At 43.2% G+C, this 20,072-nt stretch overlaps 1 protein-coding gene across 4 annotated transcripts; it reads left to right on the top strand.

Moving 5' to 3' along the window:
- Positions 1 to 3,409: 3,409 nt before the first annotated feature.
- Positions 3,410 to 19,653, top strand: ASH2L (ASH2 like, histone lysine methyltransferase complex subunit). 4 transcript variants are annotated; one of them, XM_045003499.1, is made up of 17 exons: positions 3,412 to 3,582; positions 4,179 to 4,248; positions 6,541 to 6,686; positions 8,249 to 8,337; positions 8,793 to 8,887; positions 9,130 to 9,225; positions 9,452 to 9,547; positions 10,719 to 10,794; positions 11,886 to 11,903; positions 13,451 to 13,544; positions 14,045 to 14,262; positions 14,443 to 14,610; positions 15,215 to 15,408; positions 16,362 to 16,454; positions 16,966 to 17,064; positions 17,593 to 17,652; positions 18,998 to 19,653. In XM_045003499.1, the coding sequence occupies exons 1-17, from the start codon at positions 3,455 to 3,457 to the stop codon at positions 19,103 to 19,105; spliced, it is 1,848 nt and encodes a 615-aa protein (XP_044859434.1). In that variant the 5' UTR covers positions 3,412 to 3,454; the 3' UTR covers positions 19,106 to 19,653. The 4 variants fall into 4 exon arrangements, with proteins under 4 accessions (XP_044859436.1, XP_044859438.1, XP_044859434.1 ...); XM_045003501.1 differs by lacking the exon at positions 9,452 to 9,547 and having other exon boundaries at positions 3,410 to 3,582; XM_045003500.1 differs by lacking the exon at positions 11,886 to 11,903 and having other exon boundaries at positions 3,413 to 3,582.
- Positions 19,654 to 20,072: the final 419 nt, after the last annotated feature.

Below are 20,072 nucleotides of genomic sequence, written 5' to 3'. Positions count from 1 at the left end.
GTTGACATACCCTGCATGACCGAGGGAGATGACTGGACTAGCAGTGAGCTCTCCTCAGTGTGGTGATGCAGAAGATGGATGGGAAGGAGGTGGGGGAGCTGAGAGAAGATCAGGAAACTGGACAGGGGCCTGAGGAAGGAAGGGCAGGAGGGGGATGGAGTTGGTCAGTGTCTGGGGGCACGAGAGATGGAAAGATGCCATTAGAGGTAAATTAAAGGAGAGATTTTCAGCACCAACAGGCTGGACAGCAGCTCCCCAGGATGAGAACTCCACCCCAAGAAAGCAGCTCCAGGGCATTGTTACAATCCCTTTTATTTCCTCCCTGGCCTAGGAAGGCATTTGCTTTGTCTTCTGTTATTAGTTACTATTTATGTAGACTGCAGTGACTTCCCAAATTCATGATCATCTAGGCCTCCAACATAACCCCGGCCGTAGTATTTCACCCGGTGATTCCTACTGAGCCCAACATTTTGTAGGAACTAGTGCACTCTGTTGAGAGAGACAGAGGGAAGGGTCCACCAGCATCCCGGCAAGGACTGCTCGCCACAACTCTGCCCTCATTTTATGGCTTCTTATGGCTCTCATCATTGAAATACGTAGGTGTCATTGGACAACAAGTACAGTCAGAGAAGGAGGCCAAGATTTGCAATAATGGGTGCCCAAAGTAAAGCTCCGGAGTACATATCTAGGCACCCACAGAAATAACCTGATTATACAGGTCAGCTCCCACTAATTGAGTTTGGTATCTAAGTCTGCATTTAGGAGTCTAACAGGAGTAAACCATTTTTAAAAATCTTTCCCTAAATTTGGTTAAGATTCCTCTAGATGATCCTTCCCCTCCCCTTTTAATAAATGAGCATATTTGCCTCAACCTTTATCCAGATTGTGCCATTTCTATTTGTCAGTTAGTATATGTGACAATCTTATCTTAGCTATCAGTGTTCAGATACCAAGGTGATAAGTATCTTAGTGATACCGTTAAATTGAGAAAGAGCCCAAGCAAAGTAATAGAAGAGCTGATCTGAGCTCTAAATAACAGAAAGTATATGGGATGATAACATGGCATTTGCTTCTGTACAAGCCTATTTCTTCCTGCTTTTTGTCTGTCTGAGCCCCAAACATTTATATAATCAAGGGGAGCAGATGGGTCCTCATACCAGGGAGACCTTGGTTTCTTTGGTAAATTGGACATTTGTCACTGTTTGTATTACAGTAGCACTCTAAGGCCCCTGTCATGATGTGGGGTGTCATTGTACAGAGGAAGATACAAACATAAAAGAAAAGGACAGTCCAGGCCCCAAGTACTTTACAACCGGAAAAGGGACAAGAGGCATCAGGACAACATGGCATAGACGAGGCTGACAGAAACAAGAATGCAAGGTTGTATAGTCAATTAGCTCAGCATGACATTTGGAGGCTTAAATGTTTAAATAAGACAAATGCTGAAGAGACCATGGTGATGGGTGCAGTGTAAGAACATGAATAGGATGAAATATTAATGAATCCCTAATTGGCCACACACCTAGCCAGGATCACTAGCCAGTGTACCTGGCATAGAGATGGGTCATTCGAAGGCACTGGAAGTAGGACAGGGTCTGTGCATATTGAGTTGGGGAGGGCATTTGTCCAACTCTTGCCCATTTGGATGTGCAGTTAATGACAAGGTTGATGCTGTTATTTCTTCCTTTAATGTTCCATGTTTTAAACCAATCACATAGCACTTCAAAGGGCCTCATTGAATGGATGGGAACTTCTCCTTTGATGTCTCAGGCATATTCAATCACAGGGCTCTTACCTCTCTGTTGGAAAACATTGCAAACTTTTGAGAAAAGATTCATATTCCTTTTGGAGATGTCTGAGAGGCTACTGAAGGCTGGTGATCTGGGCACAAGACCAGGAGCCAAGAACAGCAGAGCTCTTCTCTTGGGCCTGTCAATGAATCATTATGTGACCATGGGCAAGTCACTTTGCCTCGCCGTGCCTCAGTTTCTCCCCCTGTAAGATAGGGATAGTATTTCACAGGGATGCTGTGATGGTGAAGGCCTTCGTCCCTCTCACATTAATGGGAGTATTGACATTGACTTCAGTGAGAGCACCATTGTCTGTGAGTTAATGTCTGTGCAGTGCTTTGAAGATTAAAGTTACTTTAGAAGTAAAAGTAGTAAAGAGTCCTGTGGCACCTTATAGACTAACAGATGTATTGGAGCATGAGCTTTCGTGGGTGAATAGTCTATAAGGTGCCACAGGACTCTTTGCTGCTTTTACAGATCCAGACTACCACGGCTACTCCTCTGATACTTTAGAAGTAGTAATTACACTGCCAGGGTCTGGCAAGTGCATCTGTGAACCACTTCCCTCTATTAGATTGTTAGCTGAGAGAAATCTTACCTGTATTAAAGTAGTTTCTATAAGCCAGTGGTTCTCAACCAGGAGTCTGGGGCCCCCAGGAGGCCATGAGCAGGTTGCAGGGGGGCCGCCAAGCAGGGCTAGCATAAGACTTGTTGAGGCCCAGAGCAGAAAGCTGAAGCCCCACCACATGGGGCTGAAGCCTGGGGCCCTGAACCCTGCCACCTGGAGCTGAAGCCGAAGCCTGGGCAAGTTAGCTTTGCGGGGCCCCCTGTGGCGTGGGTCTCTGGGCAATTGTCCTGCTTGCTACCCTCTAACACCAGCCCTAGTTTTTATATGCAGAAAGCCCGTTGTTGTGGCACACCTGGACCGTGGAGTGTTATAGCATGTTGTGTGGGCTTCATAAAGAAAAAGGTTGAGAACCCTGATATAGGTCTCAAATCAAGGATCAAAACCCCATTGTGGTAGGTATGGACAGACAGGCATATCCCTTCTTCAGAGTTTAAAAGCTTTAGTTTGAGGAAAGGTGCTACTGCGGCAGCTGGAGGGGAAGCAAACTAAGGGAGGACAAAGTAATAGTGATACTGATGAATTTTAATGGAGACAAAACAAACAGATGATTTAGTTGGGGTTGGTCCTGCTTTGAGCAGGGGGTTGGCCTAGATGACCTCCTGAGGTCCCTTCCAACCCTGAGATTCTATGAGTTGCAGCAATCTCAGGTCACCAGCTGGCCTTTAGGCAGAACCACTTCTCTTCAGGGGATAGATTCCTGGGAGCCTGGTGAGGTCACAGCCTAGCGGTATGACATCAGCACCGTGCTGACATGATACCGCGGCGCAGTATGTTGAGTCACCGCACAGCAGGGGGGGCATGCAGCGCAGCACGCTGATGTCATGGCTCGGCACATCACAGTGAGGACACTGCACCGCAGTGGGCTGATGTCATGGTGTGACACGGTGAGGTCACGGCAAGGCCCGCTGATGTCACTGCGCTGCAGGACACAACCCGTCCGTGGTGGGACCCGGCGCTAGCATCGCCCCTTTATGGAAGGGAAGGGAAATCTCGCGAGAGTCTAGGCGAGAGTTTGGTGCGACTGCGCGGGAGGAAGATGGCGGCGGCGGCGGGAGCAACAGTGGCGCCGGCGCCGGAGGAGGGGGAGGTGGCGGCAGCGGCGGAGGCCGCGGCCGGGGACCCCCCGGGACCCCCTGAGCAGGGCGCCGGGGACTCCGAGACCGGGTGAGGCCGGGGGAGTGGATGGGGCCCCCCGGTTCCCCCGGGCGCTGCCCCCTGCAGAGCCCCCCCCCCCGGAGCGGGCCCCCGGTTCCCCCGGGCGCTGCCCCCTGCAGAGCCCCCCCCCGGAGCGGGGCCCCCGGTTCCCCCGGGCGCTGCCCCCTGCAGAGCCCCCCCCCCCCGGAGCGGGGCCCCCGGTTCCCCCGGCGGCTGCCCCCTGCAGAGCCCCCCCCCCGGAGCGGGGCCCCCCGGTTCCCCCGGGCGCTGCCCCCTGCAGAGCCCCCCCCCCGGAGCGGGGCCCCCCGGTTCCCCCAGGCGCGGCCCCCTGCAGAGCCCCCCCCCCCCGGAGCGGGGCCCCCGGTTCCCCCGGGCGCTGCCCCCTGCAGAGCGCCCCCCCCCCGGGCGCTGCCCCCTGCAGAGCCCCCCCCCCCCGGAGCGGGGCCCCCCGGTTCCCCCGGGCGCGGCCCCCTGCAGAGCCCCCCCCCCGGCCGCTGCCCCCTGCAGAGCCCCCCCCCGGCCGCTGCCCCCTGCAGAGCCCCCCCCGGAGCGGGGCCCCCCGGTTCCCCCGGGGGCTTCTCACCCTCTCTCTCCTGTCCATGCAGGGGGGACACCACCCTGGTCGATGTCACCGCTGGCTTGGAGACCGAGTCCTCTAATGGGAAGGATCCCCTGGTACGTGAGTTCTGCAGGGCCGGGGCGGGGCAGCTCCGTGGGGTGCTGGCACCAAGTCCCCAGCGGGTTGGGGGAATCCCTGCGGGGCAGGGACCATTGTTTCCTGTGTTTGTGCAGCAGTTGGCACAAGGAGAGTCTGAGCCCTGATGGGGGCATTTAGCACTGCCACATTACAAAGGAGGCATAGCAGTGTGTTGCCTGTGGCACGTTGCTTGTGTGCATGCCCTGCAGTCTGGATCTGGCTCACTGCGCCAGAAAGCCTCTGTGTGTAACCTGTCAGACCATGCATGTGGGTCACCTGTGCGCTCATCCCTGAGGTGTTTTCATTAACCCCAGAGGGGTTGCCCCACGAATGAACTGAATCAATTGTACGTAAAGCACAAAATATTTCTATGGGCTGGACATAGACCTGGCAGGTTGGGGAGTCATTAACACCTATGCAAAGCAGGAGTAAAGTTATACAACTGGTGTAAGGTCTGGCCCACCAAAGGAAAATTTGTATGTATTTTTCTGCGTGCTTGCTCAGAATAAGAATAGAGAATTTAGTAGGTGCCAGTGCCTTGTCTATAGATAGGGCCCTACCAAATTCATGGTCCATTTTGGTCAATTTCACAGTCATAGAATTTAAAAATCATAAATTTCATTATTTCAGCTATTTAAATGTGAAATGTCATGGTGTTGTAATTGTAGGGGTCCTGACCCAAAAAGGAGTTCTGGAGGGCGGGGGTGTCACAAGGTGAGTGGGGGGGAGTGCAGTCGGTACTGCTAACTTTACTTCTGTGCTGCTGGTGGTAGCAGTGCTGCCTTCAGAGCTGGGCAGCCAGAGAGCAACGGCTGCTGGCTGGGAGCCAAGCTCTGAAGGCACCCGCAGCAGTAAGGATGGCATGGTATAGTATTGCCACTTTACCTCTGCTCTGCTGCCTGCAGAGCTGGGCTCTCAGTCAGCAGCTGCCACTCTCCAGCTACCCTGCTCTGAAAGCAGCAGCGCAGAAGTAAGGGTGGCATGGTATCACCACCCTTACTTCTGAACTTCTGCTGGCAGGGTGCTGCCTTCAGAGCTGGGCACCCAGGCAGCACAGAAGTAAGGGTGGCAATACCACAACCGCCCTAAAATAATCTTGCGACACCCCCCCGCAACTCCCTTTTGGGTCAGGATCCCCAATTTGAGAAATGTTGGTTTTACCTTATACTATACAGATTTCACAGGGAAGATCACACAAAAGACCAGATTTCACAGTCCGTGGCACATTTTTCATGGCCATGAATTTGGTAGGGTCCTATCTATAGAGTCCAATGTTGGCAGAGCCAGTGCAAAAACATATTAAAAATCTGTGCAAACGTTTGTAGTGTAAATTTCCTCAGTGTGTGGCGCATTCTTATTGGGTAGCATCTTACAGTCTCTACCCAGATGTAAATAGATACACAAAGTGTCGGGTGACAGAAAATCTTGCCCAATATATTTTCTCCAGTGGTCAAACCTAAAGCTTGTTTTTTTTAAATGTTCTTTTGGTACTTAACAACAACAAAAGCTTAGTACACCTGGCCTGATTCACTTATTACTTTGGGAGGAAACTGTCATAAAGATGCTTGCAGAAAACTTTTTATTGTCTTTACTAGTATAATGGGCCTTTATTCACTGATGATTAGCACAGAAAAGGGGAAACATAATTAAAAATACTTTCCCTGAGGCGTCAGTAAAATGTTATTAGCTATCAGCAGCCTGGCAAAGCATGAAATGTCAGAGGCCTTGAAAGACTAAAGTTACATATTGGCTCAGGTACAGCTGGATTCAGACTAGTGATGGAATGAAAATGCTGGAATTGCGAACAATGTAAAGAAATTCAGACTGAAATTTCAAAAAGTTACTTTTTAAAAGCCATTGCTGCATATGAAAAATTAAACATACTCCTCGAGTCCAGAGAGAGAGTTTTTTCTCATTTGGGCTTTTATTCACCTCTAAATCTCCCCTCCCTTAACTTACCATGCTATATTGCTCACCTATGCAAAAGCCAGTTCTTGATTCAGCAGCTAAAATTGTCACCTGTTTCCATGGAGATGATTGTGTGGCTGTTTCTGTTGTCTGACACCATCCAGTAGTTAAACCCATTCACAGCAGAGTTGTACCTCAACTATTGGCATTTTGAAGAAATGAGGAGAAATCTTTTAATCCTTTTAACTTTAGCAATCTCTACAGGGGACTGTAATGGACAAAATATGACTTGATTGACATGGGATTGTTCTTGGCGCACTGTTTAATCAAGTCCAGACCTGTTAATGCTGCTATGATTGCAGGAAGGTGCTGGGGACAGTTCTGAAGTCTTGGATACTCAGACAGGTTCAGTGGATGAAGAGAATGGGCGACAGCTTGGAGAGATAGAACTGCAGTGCGGGATTTGTACAAAGTGGTTCACAGCGGACACCTTTGGCATTGATACTACGTATGTAATAACTCTCTTTAGTACTCTGCAGATAATCTGTTCTTCTCTTCATATATCAGTACTTATGGCCCCTCAGCACCATAGTATTTTTGTATCTTCCAGAATTTACTCTAAATTCTATTGAACTTCTTCTCTGTAAAATAGTGGTTTGTTTTTTAAGAACAAACTCCAACCAAGGAACGGTATACTTGCTTGTGAAATGCTTCTGATTCCAGCTGAGGGAGGTCTCCAAAAAGCACAGTTAACTTAGAACTTGGGTTGTTCAGGGATAATTTTTGTATCAGTGCACTCACTAAAAATCAAGGAAATTCCCAGTTAAGGCAAACATAACAACCATATGCACTCTCAGATTTCAAAAAGTTAAAAAGCTTAGTGAAGCAGAGCTAAGGAAAGTAACACACACAGTAGAACCTCAGAATTACGAACTGACCAGTCAACCACACGCCTCAATTTGGAACCAGAAGCACGCAATCAGGCAGCAGAGATCAAAAAGAAAAAGCAAATACTGTACAATACGGTGTTAAATTATCCCTTTTTAAGTAGGTTTTTTTGTTTTTGTGGGTTTTTTTTGTTTGTTTTTTAAAAGGACATGGCAAGGAAACTCTTTCTGTACTTTTAAATTTAAGATAGTTAAAAGCAGCATTTTTCTTCGGCAGTTAAGCTTAAAAGTTGTATTTAGACAATGTTCAGTTGTAAACTTTTGAAAGAGCAACCATAAAGTTTTGTTAAGAGTTGTGAACATTTCAGATTTATGAACAATCACTATTCTCGAAGTGTTCATAACTCTGGGGTTCTGCTGTATGTCATTACATGAGATTCTGAACATTTTTTTACATCACAAAGGTGATGGAGTGAAGAATTTTCTTTATTAAAAGATTCAGATCCTAAACTCAGTCAAATCAATACATTTTGAAAAGATGCTGCCAGGTAGAGGAAGTGCTAAATCTAAGTTTTGTTTTGTTTAAACAAAAATGGAAATATTTAGAATGTAAATTCCCTGGGGGAAAAGACCTTGTCTTCCTATTTTGTTTGTATAGAGTCTAGCACACCGAGAGTTATGTAAACAATAATAAAATAGTTTTACATAACACAGTGTTTATATTTTTCTTTCAGTTCAATGAAAAATCTTTGTTTGCATTTAGACATTTTCCTGAAGTATTTGCAGCCTTGGGCTATTGCATGAGACAAATGTGAAACTGACTTAAAAAGGGGTTGGGGGGAGGGAGGAGAGAGTTGGCTAGTTTTATATTTGCTGACAGAAGAGCAAAAAAGTAAAGAGACACTGTAAATGGAAAGTAAGTCCCAAGACACCTCAAATATCAAATGGAAATCTTCTTTTTAAAGGTCACTTTAATGTGTGTGAAATAAAAATTAGTTTTAAAATGGACTTGGTTAGTGGTTTATGGGGAAGTTTTCTATAGATAAAATGAGTTACCAGATCTGATGAAAACATCAGTGAATGTGCGTGGGGGAATTTTTTAATGAAGAAAGAGTAATCATTTTCTTTTTCTGATGTAATGGAAAAGCTGTGGATAGTGTCAAATGATTTTGCTTTTTCACAGGTCATGTCTGCCTTTCATGACCAACTACAGTTTCCATTGCAATGTCTGTCATCACAGCGGGAACACATACTTTCTAAGAAAACAAGCAAGTAAGTAAAAACAAACACTTACTACAAAAGCTTGATTTTCTTTCCCTCTTTGAATCTTTGTTGGGGATGGCATGGTCCTGTGTGACCTTTGTCCTATAGCTGGTTAAAGTCTGTGGGTCTGGTGAAGATTTGCGGTGCTCATTTCAACACAGCCTGCTGGAGAGCTGACTTCTCTAGACCTGGAGGATGCCACTGTGCAAATGAATTTCGTAGCTTGGTAGAATTCTTGCCTTCAGCCAAGGTTCCTCGTTTTATGAGCACATAACTCACTCTAGCATCCCCATTTCCAAAACTCAGGATATTGTAGATTCGAAGCCAACTAATGGAAGTTCATCTAAGCTTAGATCTGCTGTGTTCTTAGTATTTACCAACCTTATTGTTATATATAAATACACTTGACCTTCATCATCAAGGATGTAACTGTAGTTTTGGTATATTTTTGTTTTGTTTTTAAGATCTGAAGGAAATGTGCCTTAGTGCTCTGGCCAACTTGACGTGGCAGTCAAGGACACAAGATGAGCACCCAAAAACTATGTTCTCAAAAGACAAGGTACAGATATAATTAGAGAGTTACATCTGAACGTGACTTATGACTTGACAAAAAAGGAATTGCCTAGATCCACAAGTTCAGACAAAAATTGACAGTATGAGCTGTCAGTTTCACCAGCTCTGATAGGTCAATTATAATATGTATGATCTGGTGTTGAAAGATATGTTGGCTTAATAAAGTAATTTTAACTCTTATCATATAACTGTTTTAAGGCCTCATTTTATTAACTTTTTTTTAAATAGGATATTATACCATTTATTGACAAGTACTGGGAGTGTATGACAACTAGACAGAGACCTGGAAAAATGACTTGGCCAAATAACATTGTAAAAACAATGGTAAGTAACAAAAAGTTTAAATTTGCAGAGGATCTTTGTTAATGATCAAGCTGCTTTCTGATAGTCTTATTTGATAATAATTAGAATTGAACTAGAAAAATAGTTCAGACATTAATATTGTCCCTGTGACTTCTTACTTTGTGGTGTGTATCTACTGTAAATTTTACACAGTTATTCTTGGGCATGACTTGGTCTTCTGAAGGTGTTTCTAACTCCCATATTTCAGTGTAAAGAAAGGGATGTGTTCTTGGTGAAAGAGCATCCAGACCCAGGTAGTAAAGATCCAGAGGATGATTATCCAAAGTTTGGGCTACTAGATCAGGTACGTGATTGAGGCGGGGGAAAGTTCTCCCTTCTGCACCATGGTTCTCATGACTCGATGTAACTAATATTAAGAGCATTTGAGCATTAGGACTTCATATTGCATTGCCAAAGATAGTGGTACATGAATGTGCATTGAATGAAAGGTGTATTTATAAACGTAACAATGCATATTTAAGTACACATTTGGAATGTATGCATGTTGCCTGCTGTTTGACAATGTATTTACAGTAAGAAACTGAAGACCCCCAGGAATTTAATCCCAGAGACCTAGTTAACTTTTTCTGATACACATTCCAATTGTTTGTCCTTTTTAGCACATTCTGTGCAGTTGTGCTGTGCTGCTGTTCCAACTCTGCTGGAGAAACATTCAAGTCAAAAGAATATGGGAATGTTGGGAATTCCACCCACCAGCTGCCTGGCCAAACTCAGTTGCATGATTTGGCAATAATTCCAGAAAGGATGCGTGATAATCTACTATTGTTGGGTGCTAATGCTTTATTTTCTGGTATGTGCAAGGGCTTTTAAAAGGTCTCTCTGTTTTTATGGCCCTTGTTGCACTCTCTGATGGCATCAAAAATACCCATTCTTAATGCTTTTCTGGTAATGTTATGGTGTAATTGAAACAGAGTCCTGCCTTTAGCAATGGAGACTATCCTGTTGTTCTCCTCATCCTTTTTTGTTGTGACTCACTCAAAATGCATGCAGGAATCTTGCCTCCATTTTTAAAAGGCATGTCCCTCAGCCAGCATAGTCTAGCATATAGGAAGACTTAAAATCTCTACTAATTTATTCCTAGCTGTTTATATGACATACATGGTGCACAATCCCAGAGATTGGTAACTTCTGATGCTATGTGACTGTTTCTTAGCACAAATAAAAATGGTAAGAGCTTGACCCACAGGGGACTGTGGCTGTGTAGTTTGGGTCCTTTTTTTAGAACTAGAAAAAACATAATCATCCCAGGGTATTAGATGTAAGACTTCTACTCTGAACTTGTTGTTTTATGCCCATGCTGCCAAAATTTCAATAGCACTTCAATTCTTGGAAATCCTCAAGACTAAAAACTTCTTGCTCAGATTTTGAACCAGACAGACACTCTCAGAACAAGTGGTAAGTACTAACCTGCCCATAAATCTCTAATATTGTTAAACTGAGTTTTTCTTTTTCAGGACCTTGCTAATATTGGTCCAGCATACGATAACCAGAAGCAGAGCAATGCTGTATCTACTAGTGGAAGCTTAAATGGCAAGTTCTTTAATTTTACTAAAAGAAAATGTGCTGAATATTTGGAAGTATTTCACATTTTCTCAAAGTCCTTACAGCTGAGCACATCCTCTGTTATATTAACTTTAACGTTTACAGCTTAATAAAAATTAAACACCTATTTGCCTGTATGTAAATAGTCTCAGAACTGCTATTTCCAGAATTTATTGAGCCAAAATTTAAATCTGTCTTGTTTTTCTGTAGTGATATAAAGTAGGCTTTACCCTATCACAGATGCGTAAGATGATCACACTTTTAGACAGCTGATCATACCATAGTAGTACCCATGTGCTTGCAAGACAGCTGTTTTTAAAAACTGATACCTTCACTGAAAACAGAGTTTGCCTTCCTCTTTCCCTGTCCAACCCCAAAATGTTGATTTTTAATTGTGACAGAACATTATCACGCAAACTTCCCATTTTCCTCATCCTGAGATTTCAGGAGCACTTGGGAAGCTTTATTCAATTATACATTTCCATGTAATGCTCACTTGCAGCTTAGTGCTCTTCCCCCTGAGAGGAATGACCGTGTGGATGGAGTAATCTCTTCGGCTCTGCCCATACTATGAGTTAGAGGAGTGATCACCCGCTTGCCAACATGTACTCGTGGCTGCGGCAGCATGGCTCAGCTGTCCACTGGGTTCAGGTGGGTTTGTATCCCACTGCTGCGTCCCATGTTGCCACAGCTACACAACTATTTATACCCACGGTAGCTCTCCTCCACCTAGCGTGAGAATGTCTGTGCAAGCTGTGAGTCACTCCCCTTGCTCAAAGTGCAGACATAGCGTTTGAGTGTGAGGCAAACTTTTTACTTGTACCTAATATAAACTAGCCACAAAAAATTGCTGGTTGTGCATGGTGTTAAACCATTTCTCAGTAACCCTATGACTCTGCATTATCTAGTGCCTAACCTGAAGTGGTTCTCTTTTAAAAAAAAAAAAATAATAATAATTGTGCACCTGTCCATCATTGCAGATCTCTGAAGTGTATATTGTCTCCATTTCATGCACTGGTTATGTTTTCCTTTAGTTATTAAAATTTGACAAATACATGGTGCCACTTCTGTCCTTGCAGGTGGAGCCTCTTTGGGAGGTGAATATTTACCTTTCAGCTTCTAAAACTTAAGTATTGTTGTGGTTTGGAAAAGCTTTTTGCTCAATTGTCTTAGAAGCTAAAGTGAATTAAAAATCTAAAGTGTGTCCTAAAAATGATTGCAGTAATATTTAATATGAAACAGTAATTCCAGTTTTTAATGTTTAGCAGTTAGAAGCTTTTAAATTGTCATATTCTGCCTCACATGACTGATACAAAGTGTCCCTTTCACTTTAATTTGTTCTCTCATGTAGGATTCAATTTCAGTTACATTCTGAACTTCGGTTTAGTATCAAATAACTGGCTTCTGAAGAATTGGTGTATTAAACACAAGCACAAAATTTACACTGTGCTATTGATCAGATAAAATTCAGACATGCTGGGGTAGCTTTAGTTTTGTGATTTATAAACCTACTATGACAAACTACAGTGTTAGTAATCTGCAGTGTTGATGCAAACAAGTGCAGTTTAGATCAGTTCATGTTTGTGCAGAATATGATATCCCTCCAAGGTCTCAAGCCCTTATACTGCAACAGGTATGCTGATAATTTAAAAGCTTGCTACTTTTTTAGTTACAGTACACTACGCAGTTGTTAAAGGTGTTTCACTGCAGTACAGCAAAATCGTGTATTCTTTCATTTTTAGGTCGGTACTATAAGTAAGCTATATTTTTCCTCAGAGGGATGTGATGTATTTTATCACTTTAGATAATAGTATATTCAATACAGGTTCAAAGTAATTTGGTTTATCAAACATTAAAGGAGTTGGACACTAATTTGGCATAATTCTGGTATTAGATGTTCTGTTTGTCTTACCCTGCAGTTTGATGAAACTAGTGTTGAAGACATTAATATTAACATGAAATGCCTTGCTCTTAATATTTACATTGCAAAAAACAATTTTGGAAAAACTGCAGAGAAACACCTTTTATTGCTTTTTATTTTCCCCATTTTGGTGTATTTCATTTTATATATTGAACTTAATGTTAAGTGCTTACTGCTGAAGCAGATATTGTGTGTCAAAGTGTATCGCAAGCATATTGTAAATCATTGAGACAACTGACAGTCTGCTTAAAATGAGAAAAAGTTGACTTTGGGAGCGGGGGTTACTTCTGCAAAAACAAATTAAATCCTTTGTTGTCCTTGTGTGTTTGGAACTTCCATGAAAGTGTGTCAACATTTGCTCTCAAACTAAATATACAAATGATACCATTTGAAAAGAAAACTATGAGCAAGTAAAGATTTATAATTCACGTAATAAAATTGTGGAGTTTCCTCCTGTTAAGTGAGTTTTGATAAACTGACTTTATTATCCACACATTTCTCTTAAAACTGATTAGAGACTGCAGATAAATTTTATCTTTTGCTAGATTAGTTTTCTCTGAATGGTGTCAATGTCAAACTTCTATATAAGTTTGTTTTTTGTTTAATGAAGCCATTTTTGATAGTGACACACATGGAGTTTCTGCTCTCACAGATTCCCTGTATCACCAACCGTTGCATATAAAGCACTAGCTGATGTGGATTTGTGGTGATTTCTCTCCAAAGGGGGCATTCCAGCAGGAGGTAGTGGGAAAGGAAGAGGAGCAAAACGCAAACAGCAAGATGGAGGGACCACAGGAACAGCCAAGAAAACCAGAAGGTAATTAGAAAGACACAGGCTAAGTGAAGTAATTTAACAGTGGCAGATGGACAAAGTACAGGAAAATATAGGGAACACTCTTGTATCGGCCAGGGTTATGAGGCTGGTCTTTCTTAACGACAGAATAAGTGCCTCCCATCTTTGACCCAGTTCTGCACATTCTATTTGGAAATGAATAGGGTGCAACCTTGTTATAAACATTAATCTCCCACAATTCAAACTAACATTTTGATATAATCTGTCCTCACACTAAGCTGTAGACCATCCTGTATGTGACTATATGCCCACAAACTGTCACTTTGAGCACCACTTAAGCTCATCAGTGGTGGGATGCTGTTGTCATCTACATGTCTTTGTAAAAGGTGGGGAAGTATTTGAAGGGTGGCTTTGCTTAAGGAAATGGTTAGAATGTTGTTGGTGTCTCTAGCAGTTTATGGGTGTGTGGTTCCTGGCAATTATACTGAAGTCAATGCTAACATTTTTCCTTTTGCTTCTTCCAGTGACCCTTTATTTTCTGCTCAGCGCCTGCCACCTCATGGTTACCCTCTGGAGCACCCCTTTAATAAAGATGGATATCGTTACATTCTGGCTGAGCCTGACCCCCATGCACCTGACCCAGAGAAACTGGAGCTAGACTGCTGGGCAGGAAAACCTATTCCTGGAGATCTCTACAGAGCATGTCTATATGAACGAGTCCTCCTAGCATTGCATGACCGAGGTATGCTGCATAGCCAGCTCCCCATATGGGGGATCCTCTCTGTAACCTCACTGTCTCAGTTAGTAAACATAATTGTGCTGGGAAACAGACATGGATGTTAAATTGAGCATCTCAATCTTTGATCTGTTCACTCACCTGCTTGTTAATTACAAATTGCATCTGTCTTTCTAACTTCTGTAGCACCTCAGCTAAAGATCTCTGATGACAGACTGACCGTTATCGGAGAGAAAGGATACTCCATGGTACGAGCCTCGCATGGGGTGCGGAAGGGAGACTGGTACTTTGAGATATCTGTGGATGAGATGCCTCCAGACACAGCTGCCAGACTTGGCTGGTCACAGCCACTAGGTAAAGTAATTGCTGAAGACCCCTTAGGAAAGCAAAGCTGCTTGTTCCGGTTTTCATTCCCTGCATTTTGAGTAGCTCAGACCCCTGAACAATAAGCCTCAGTACTAACTCTAGAGAGGAAATCGATGTTGGTTGGTTCTGGAAGTGCTAGAACCCTTAAGTATATTTTTCTGAGAATGTGATTGGAGCAGGACTGCTGCAAACCCTTTGGAGTATTGTGTAGTGAGTCATAGTGCCTAGTTTCCTGCTTGAGTACAGATTAGTCCTGCAGACTCTTGGCCTCACTGGTGCTGGCTGGGCCTCGCTAATCACTTTAGAGTTTATTAACTCTTTCTAGCCCAGTTCAGCAGTCTGTGCCATAGTTTTAAGAGCTAACAGCAGGTGTGTCATGAATATTTATGAAGTAAATATTTTCAGTATTTAATGGAAAACCTTGCGCTGAAACACACAGAAATATGTAGCCTGGATGGGAAAAATCTGCGTTTCATGTAGGATTAGATGTTAGTGCCTGGTAAACCTAGCTGCTTTTAGAGAGAGTACATTCATGCAAGGTCCTGAAGAAAAGGATCTCGTGCTTCCAGGTCTGACATCTGGTTTTCTACAGGGAACCTGCAGGCTCCCCTAGGCTATGACAAGTTCAGTTACTCCTGGCGCAGCAAGAAAGGAACAAAGTTTCATCAGTCCATAGGCAAACACTATTCAGCTGGCTATGGGCTAGGAGATGTACTGGGGTTTTATATCAGTCTTCCTGAAGATACAGAGACAGCAAAGTCACTGCCTGATACCTATAAAGATAAGGTAAGCTGGATTCCTCTAGGCTGTGCCTAGCTGGTCTCAGTTTGTTTAACTATACCAGATCTTGGCTATGATAAACAGGGCCCCACACTTGAATGTGTAGTAACCCACAGTGGAAACTGGGCTTGTCCAAACCTCAGTCTTGCAGTAGCCCAGGCTCTATGATGAACTGGAGTCCCTCTAACGCAGGGGTAGGCAACCTATGGCACGGGTGCCGAAGGTGGCACGCGAGCTGATTTTCAATGGCACTCACATTGCTCAGGTCCTGGCCACCAGTCCGGGGGGCTCCGCATTTTAATTTAATTTTAAATGAAGCTTCTTAAATATTTTAAAAGCCTTATTTACTTTACATACAACAATAGTTTAGTTATATATTATAGACTTATAGAAAGAGACCTTCTAAAAACGTTAAGATCTATTACTGGCACGCGAAACCTTAAATTAGAGTGAATAAATGAAGATTCGGCACAGCACTTCTGAAAGGTGGTTGATCCCTGCTCTAACGGAATGGGAGGCAAATGATGGTGTGTTAACTCTTACCACGGACTAAGGAAGCAGCATGGTGTGAAGGTCTAGTCTTAAAAGCCCCAATTGCCTTACGTAAACAATAGTCCTTACCTGAATTCCAGACACTGCAAGCGAGGGTCAGATGAGCAAGAGATGGGGAGAGGAAGAGCTTGACTGCCTCCTGGTTATTCAGTAAGGCACATCCATGTCTTGGTTGCATTAACTTGGGTAGTGGATTCCATTCAGTGCTCCAGATGGGACTAGTTCTGAAATCTGATTTCATACTTAATGGAGCCTCATTTGTCATTAGACATTGATATATCTGGGTCTCCAGTTGTCAGGGGCTTGTGTACTAACCAGTCCTATCGCATCTGGTTACCATTAACTATATTACAAAAAGTAATGGTGTGAATGTCTTGCAGCCTGGCTCTGTTGCTTACCTTTTTTAGGCTTTGATCAAGTTCAAAAGTTACTTGTATTTTGAAGAGAAGGACTTTGTGGATAAAGCAGAGAAGAGCCTAAAGCAAACTCCTGGAAGCCAAGTAAGTTGGATGTTGGGAGCAGGTGGAAACTTGATACCAGACACTTTAGAAATCCATAGAGAACGATAGAGCACCACAAATGTATTGAACAGGTTCACTCTACATTCCTTTATAGATTTTCACTTAAGATTCTTGGTGTTCATTTATTTGAATCTTATCACACACTTTTACAAGGATGTCAAGTTGGATGGTCTCTGTTAGGCTTATACAGATTTGAATAAGCAAGTAATGCAGCTTGGGTTACACCTTCTTTGACCTGTAATAAAACACTGCAGCTAGTTACATTTTGTGGAATGCAAGACTTTAAAGACTGACTTATTTTTCAGTTACAAATGCACGAGGCATCTTGCAAAATGAAACACAGAGATTGTTGCTTTCAGAGCATAAAGCCTAAATGCATAAGCCAACAAATTGGGGGGTGGGGGATGAGAGGAGGGTGACTACAAATAATGTAGGGCTAGTCAGTAAAGCATGAATGCCTCTTGATTCAGTTCCTGTTTCTATTTTGCAGATAATCTTCTATAAAAATGGTGTCAGCCAAGGAGTTGCCTTTAAAGAGATTTTTGAAGGTGTTTATTTCCCTGCCATTTCTTTGTATAAGGGCTGCACGGTAGGTACATACTGAGGCAAACTTACAGCTGGTGGTGCTTGGGGGATAGGGTGTGTATTATTTGTGTTGGGATAGTGCAGAGGTGGCCCAGTAATGGAGCAGAACCCCATTGCACTAGGCAATGTGCAATCACAACACAAAGGGTCCCTGCCAGTGTACCATCTAAATGTGAGGGGGAAGGGGGGAGTCGAACAGAACTAAGCTAATTCCAATGATGTGGGCCTAGTGCTTTCAGAGTACTCTTGCAATAGCTCATCTGCCTACTGTGGGCAGCAAGTAGATGTATAAAGGGACTCCACTTGAAGCTACTCTTAACTTTTTTAGTTCTGTTGTATCACTAGTCTCCATAAAGCTGAGGCAAAGCACTTACCTGTGGTGGATGAGATCATAGCTTTCCATGTCACCTAAAACCACCCAGCCTGTTAAATGCTGAGTGAGCAATTTCCCTCGCTACCTGTTTTTAGTATTACTTTGCTTTGTGTTGTGCACGTCCATCTGATGCTAAATATATCTACCTCCTTGTCACAGGTTTCAGTAAACTTTGGACCATACTTCAAATACCCTCCAAGAGACATCACTTACCGCCCCGTAAGTACTAGTTCATAACTACATCTGCTTTTTCTTGTGCAGTTAACATGGTATAGGTTTTAAATTCAATTCTTGTATCTCCATTCTATCAACAAAAGTTCAAGATTGAGTGGACCCCTCAGTTGTCACCTTGTTCTCTTTTGGAGGGTGGCAAGGAGAACCTAATCTGACTGTATAAAGAGGCATTAATAGTAACTTTCTGCTAACTTTGTTAGGACAGCTACCTTGCCAAGGTGGGTATTTGAGCAACATTTTATTGAGGGGAAAAATAGACTGGGTTTTAAAAGTCCAAAAGCACCATCTTAGCTTGAGGTACTTGACGGATCCTGCCAACTATTTCCCTGTAGTTTACATGTGCAACCTTAGACTATGTTTTTATCCTGTGATATGCATGAAGTGCAGTTCCTAAAACAAGGCCCTCTTCACCTCCAATATATTTACCAGAAGTAAAATTAGGGGAAAAAATCTAAAGTCAAGTGGCAGTCTTAATCTTTCCCATTACCCTGTATTGCAGACTGTTGCTTCTGACGCTATTGAGAGCAAGTTAGAAAAATTCAAAGAGGGATTGAACATTTACTTGGCTAACACGAATTACTTGCTGTTTGAACTGAAGTAAATCTTTCAAAAAACATGCTTAGGGGTCACATTATCCCACATCTTCCTCCAGTCCCTTATATTGAAGCATCTAGCCTAGGAATTGCCAGACTGGATCAGACCTGTGTCTTTAAGCGTTAAGGTTGCGTCTAAAAATATTGGGGAGGGTAAAAAGAAGCATTTTGCCTCTGAAGCATTGCCTTAGACTGCTCTAGAGACTCTTGTCAACTCCAGTGTTCCATCTGTGAACATATGACCCCACTCACAAATGGAAGGTATTGCATCACCTATTCCTTGAACTTCCTTGGTCCACCAGCTCTCTACTTTGAAAAGAGTGTAGGCTTGCCAACCGTATTGCGTGGTGGGGGATTTAAGTGTTTTTTTCCAATAAATCTTCTTAATTATCCTTAACCAACTTCCTTAACAGGTATTAAAATAGAAGGATGAGCTAGATTGGAGTGGGTGAAAGCCCTGTATGTGCATTTCATTACTTAGTGCAAGACTCTGGTAGTTTAAGGAGTATTGCCTTTTCCATAGGGTATATTCTAGCAGAAAACATTCCTTGAAGGCAGTTTTGCCCATTGCTGTATACACAAAGACTTGTGTGACAGAAGTAAGGTGACTTTATCCTGAAGTTAACCCATTTCCCATCAGAGAAGTGATAGAAAACAGCACAGTGCTAAGCTGTGTTCTGCACCCCAAGTAATTAAAGCAGGGCTACTGTAACCTCTTCTCTTCCCCTTCCCAACAGATGAGCGACATGGGCTGGGGTGCTGTTGTAGAGCACACATTGGCAGATGTCCTGTATCATGTGGAGACAGAAGTTGATGGAAGACGAAGCCCACCGTGGGAGCCTTAGAGGAGATGCTGTATATATTGATTTCTTAAACACTGGACAACATGGTTTATTTCTAGAGAATTGCAACATCAGTTTCTGAACCATCACTACTTTGTAAAGGATGAACCAGGCTCAGCTGCTACCTAACTGGCAGGTATTTATAGAGGGTTTGGGTTATTGGGGGTGTACACTATATTTTGAAAACCCAACCTCTGCCACTGACTTGTTACCAATGAGTAGCACAATACATGTGTCTTCTAGAGTGAGTATTTGATCATATCACAACTTCATTTAATATCCAGATTAGTCACTGCACCTGGAGTGGGCAATAGCCACACAGCCCTGCTTCATCATACATTTCAATTGAGCAGTTGTAGCCAAATACCTTGACACAGGTTAGTAGAAGCAGCTGTGTTGAAGGATTTTTAAAACTGTAAACAGCTTCCATACAAAGGGATTTTGCTGTACCAAAAGTACTATGTAAAACTGAAGTTATGGGGGAAGAGATTGTGATTTTTATATTAACTGGTAACCAGTTTAAAATAAAACCTTTCCCCAAGCTTGTTACAGCCTTTGTCTGGTTTATGGCTAAAGACTTGAGAACCTTGATCTGGCACACCACCTATGCTATGGAGGTTTGTGATATGCTCTTAGCTTGACCCCGCTTTCTCCAGGCTGCAGGCATTGTAGGAAACAGTGCAACATCCTTACCTTAAGGCTGTGTGTAGGAGTCAGTGTACACATCCACTTAGTCCCAAGAACTGGGCAGCTGAATTTAAATGCATACTGCAGGGGCTATTCACTAGAACTGTACCCACCTGATGTAAGTTAAGGTTTGACTTGCAGAGACGAACAGCTGTAAGCTGCTTTTCAGCCCGAAAAGGTTTATTTTGTTGTGGGTAGGTGTAGAGAGCACAAGCCTAGTTAAGATTAAATTCCAGGGGCCAGGCTTTCAAGCATATCATGTTGTACAGCCTCAGCAATTTAG

The sequence above is a fragment of the Mauremys mutica genome, chromosome 2, assembly GCF_020497125.1.
Source record: "Mauremys mutica isolate MM-2020 ecotype Southern chromosome 2, ASM2049712v1, whole genome shotgun sequence".
Taxonomy (NCBI): Eukaryota; Metazoa; Chordata; order Testudines; family Geoemydidae; genus Mauremys; species Mauremys mutica.
Note: the sequence above shows the minus strand (reverse complement) of the source record. Positions and strands in the feature narration are given on the sequence as shown.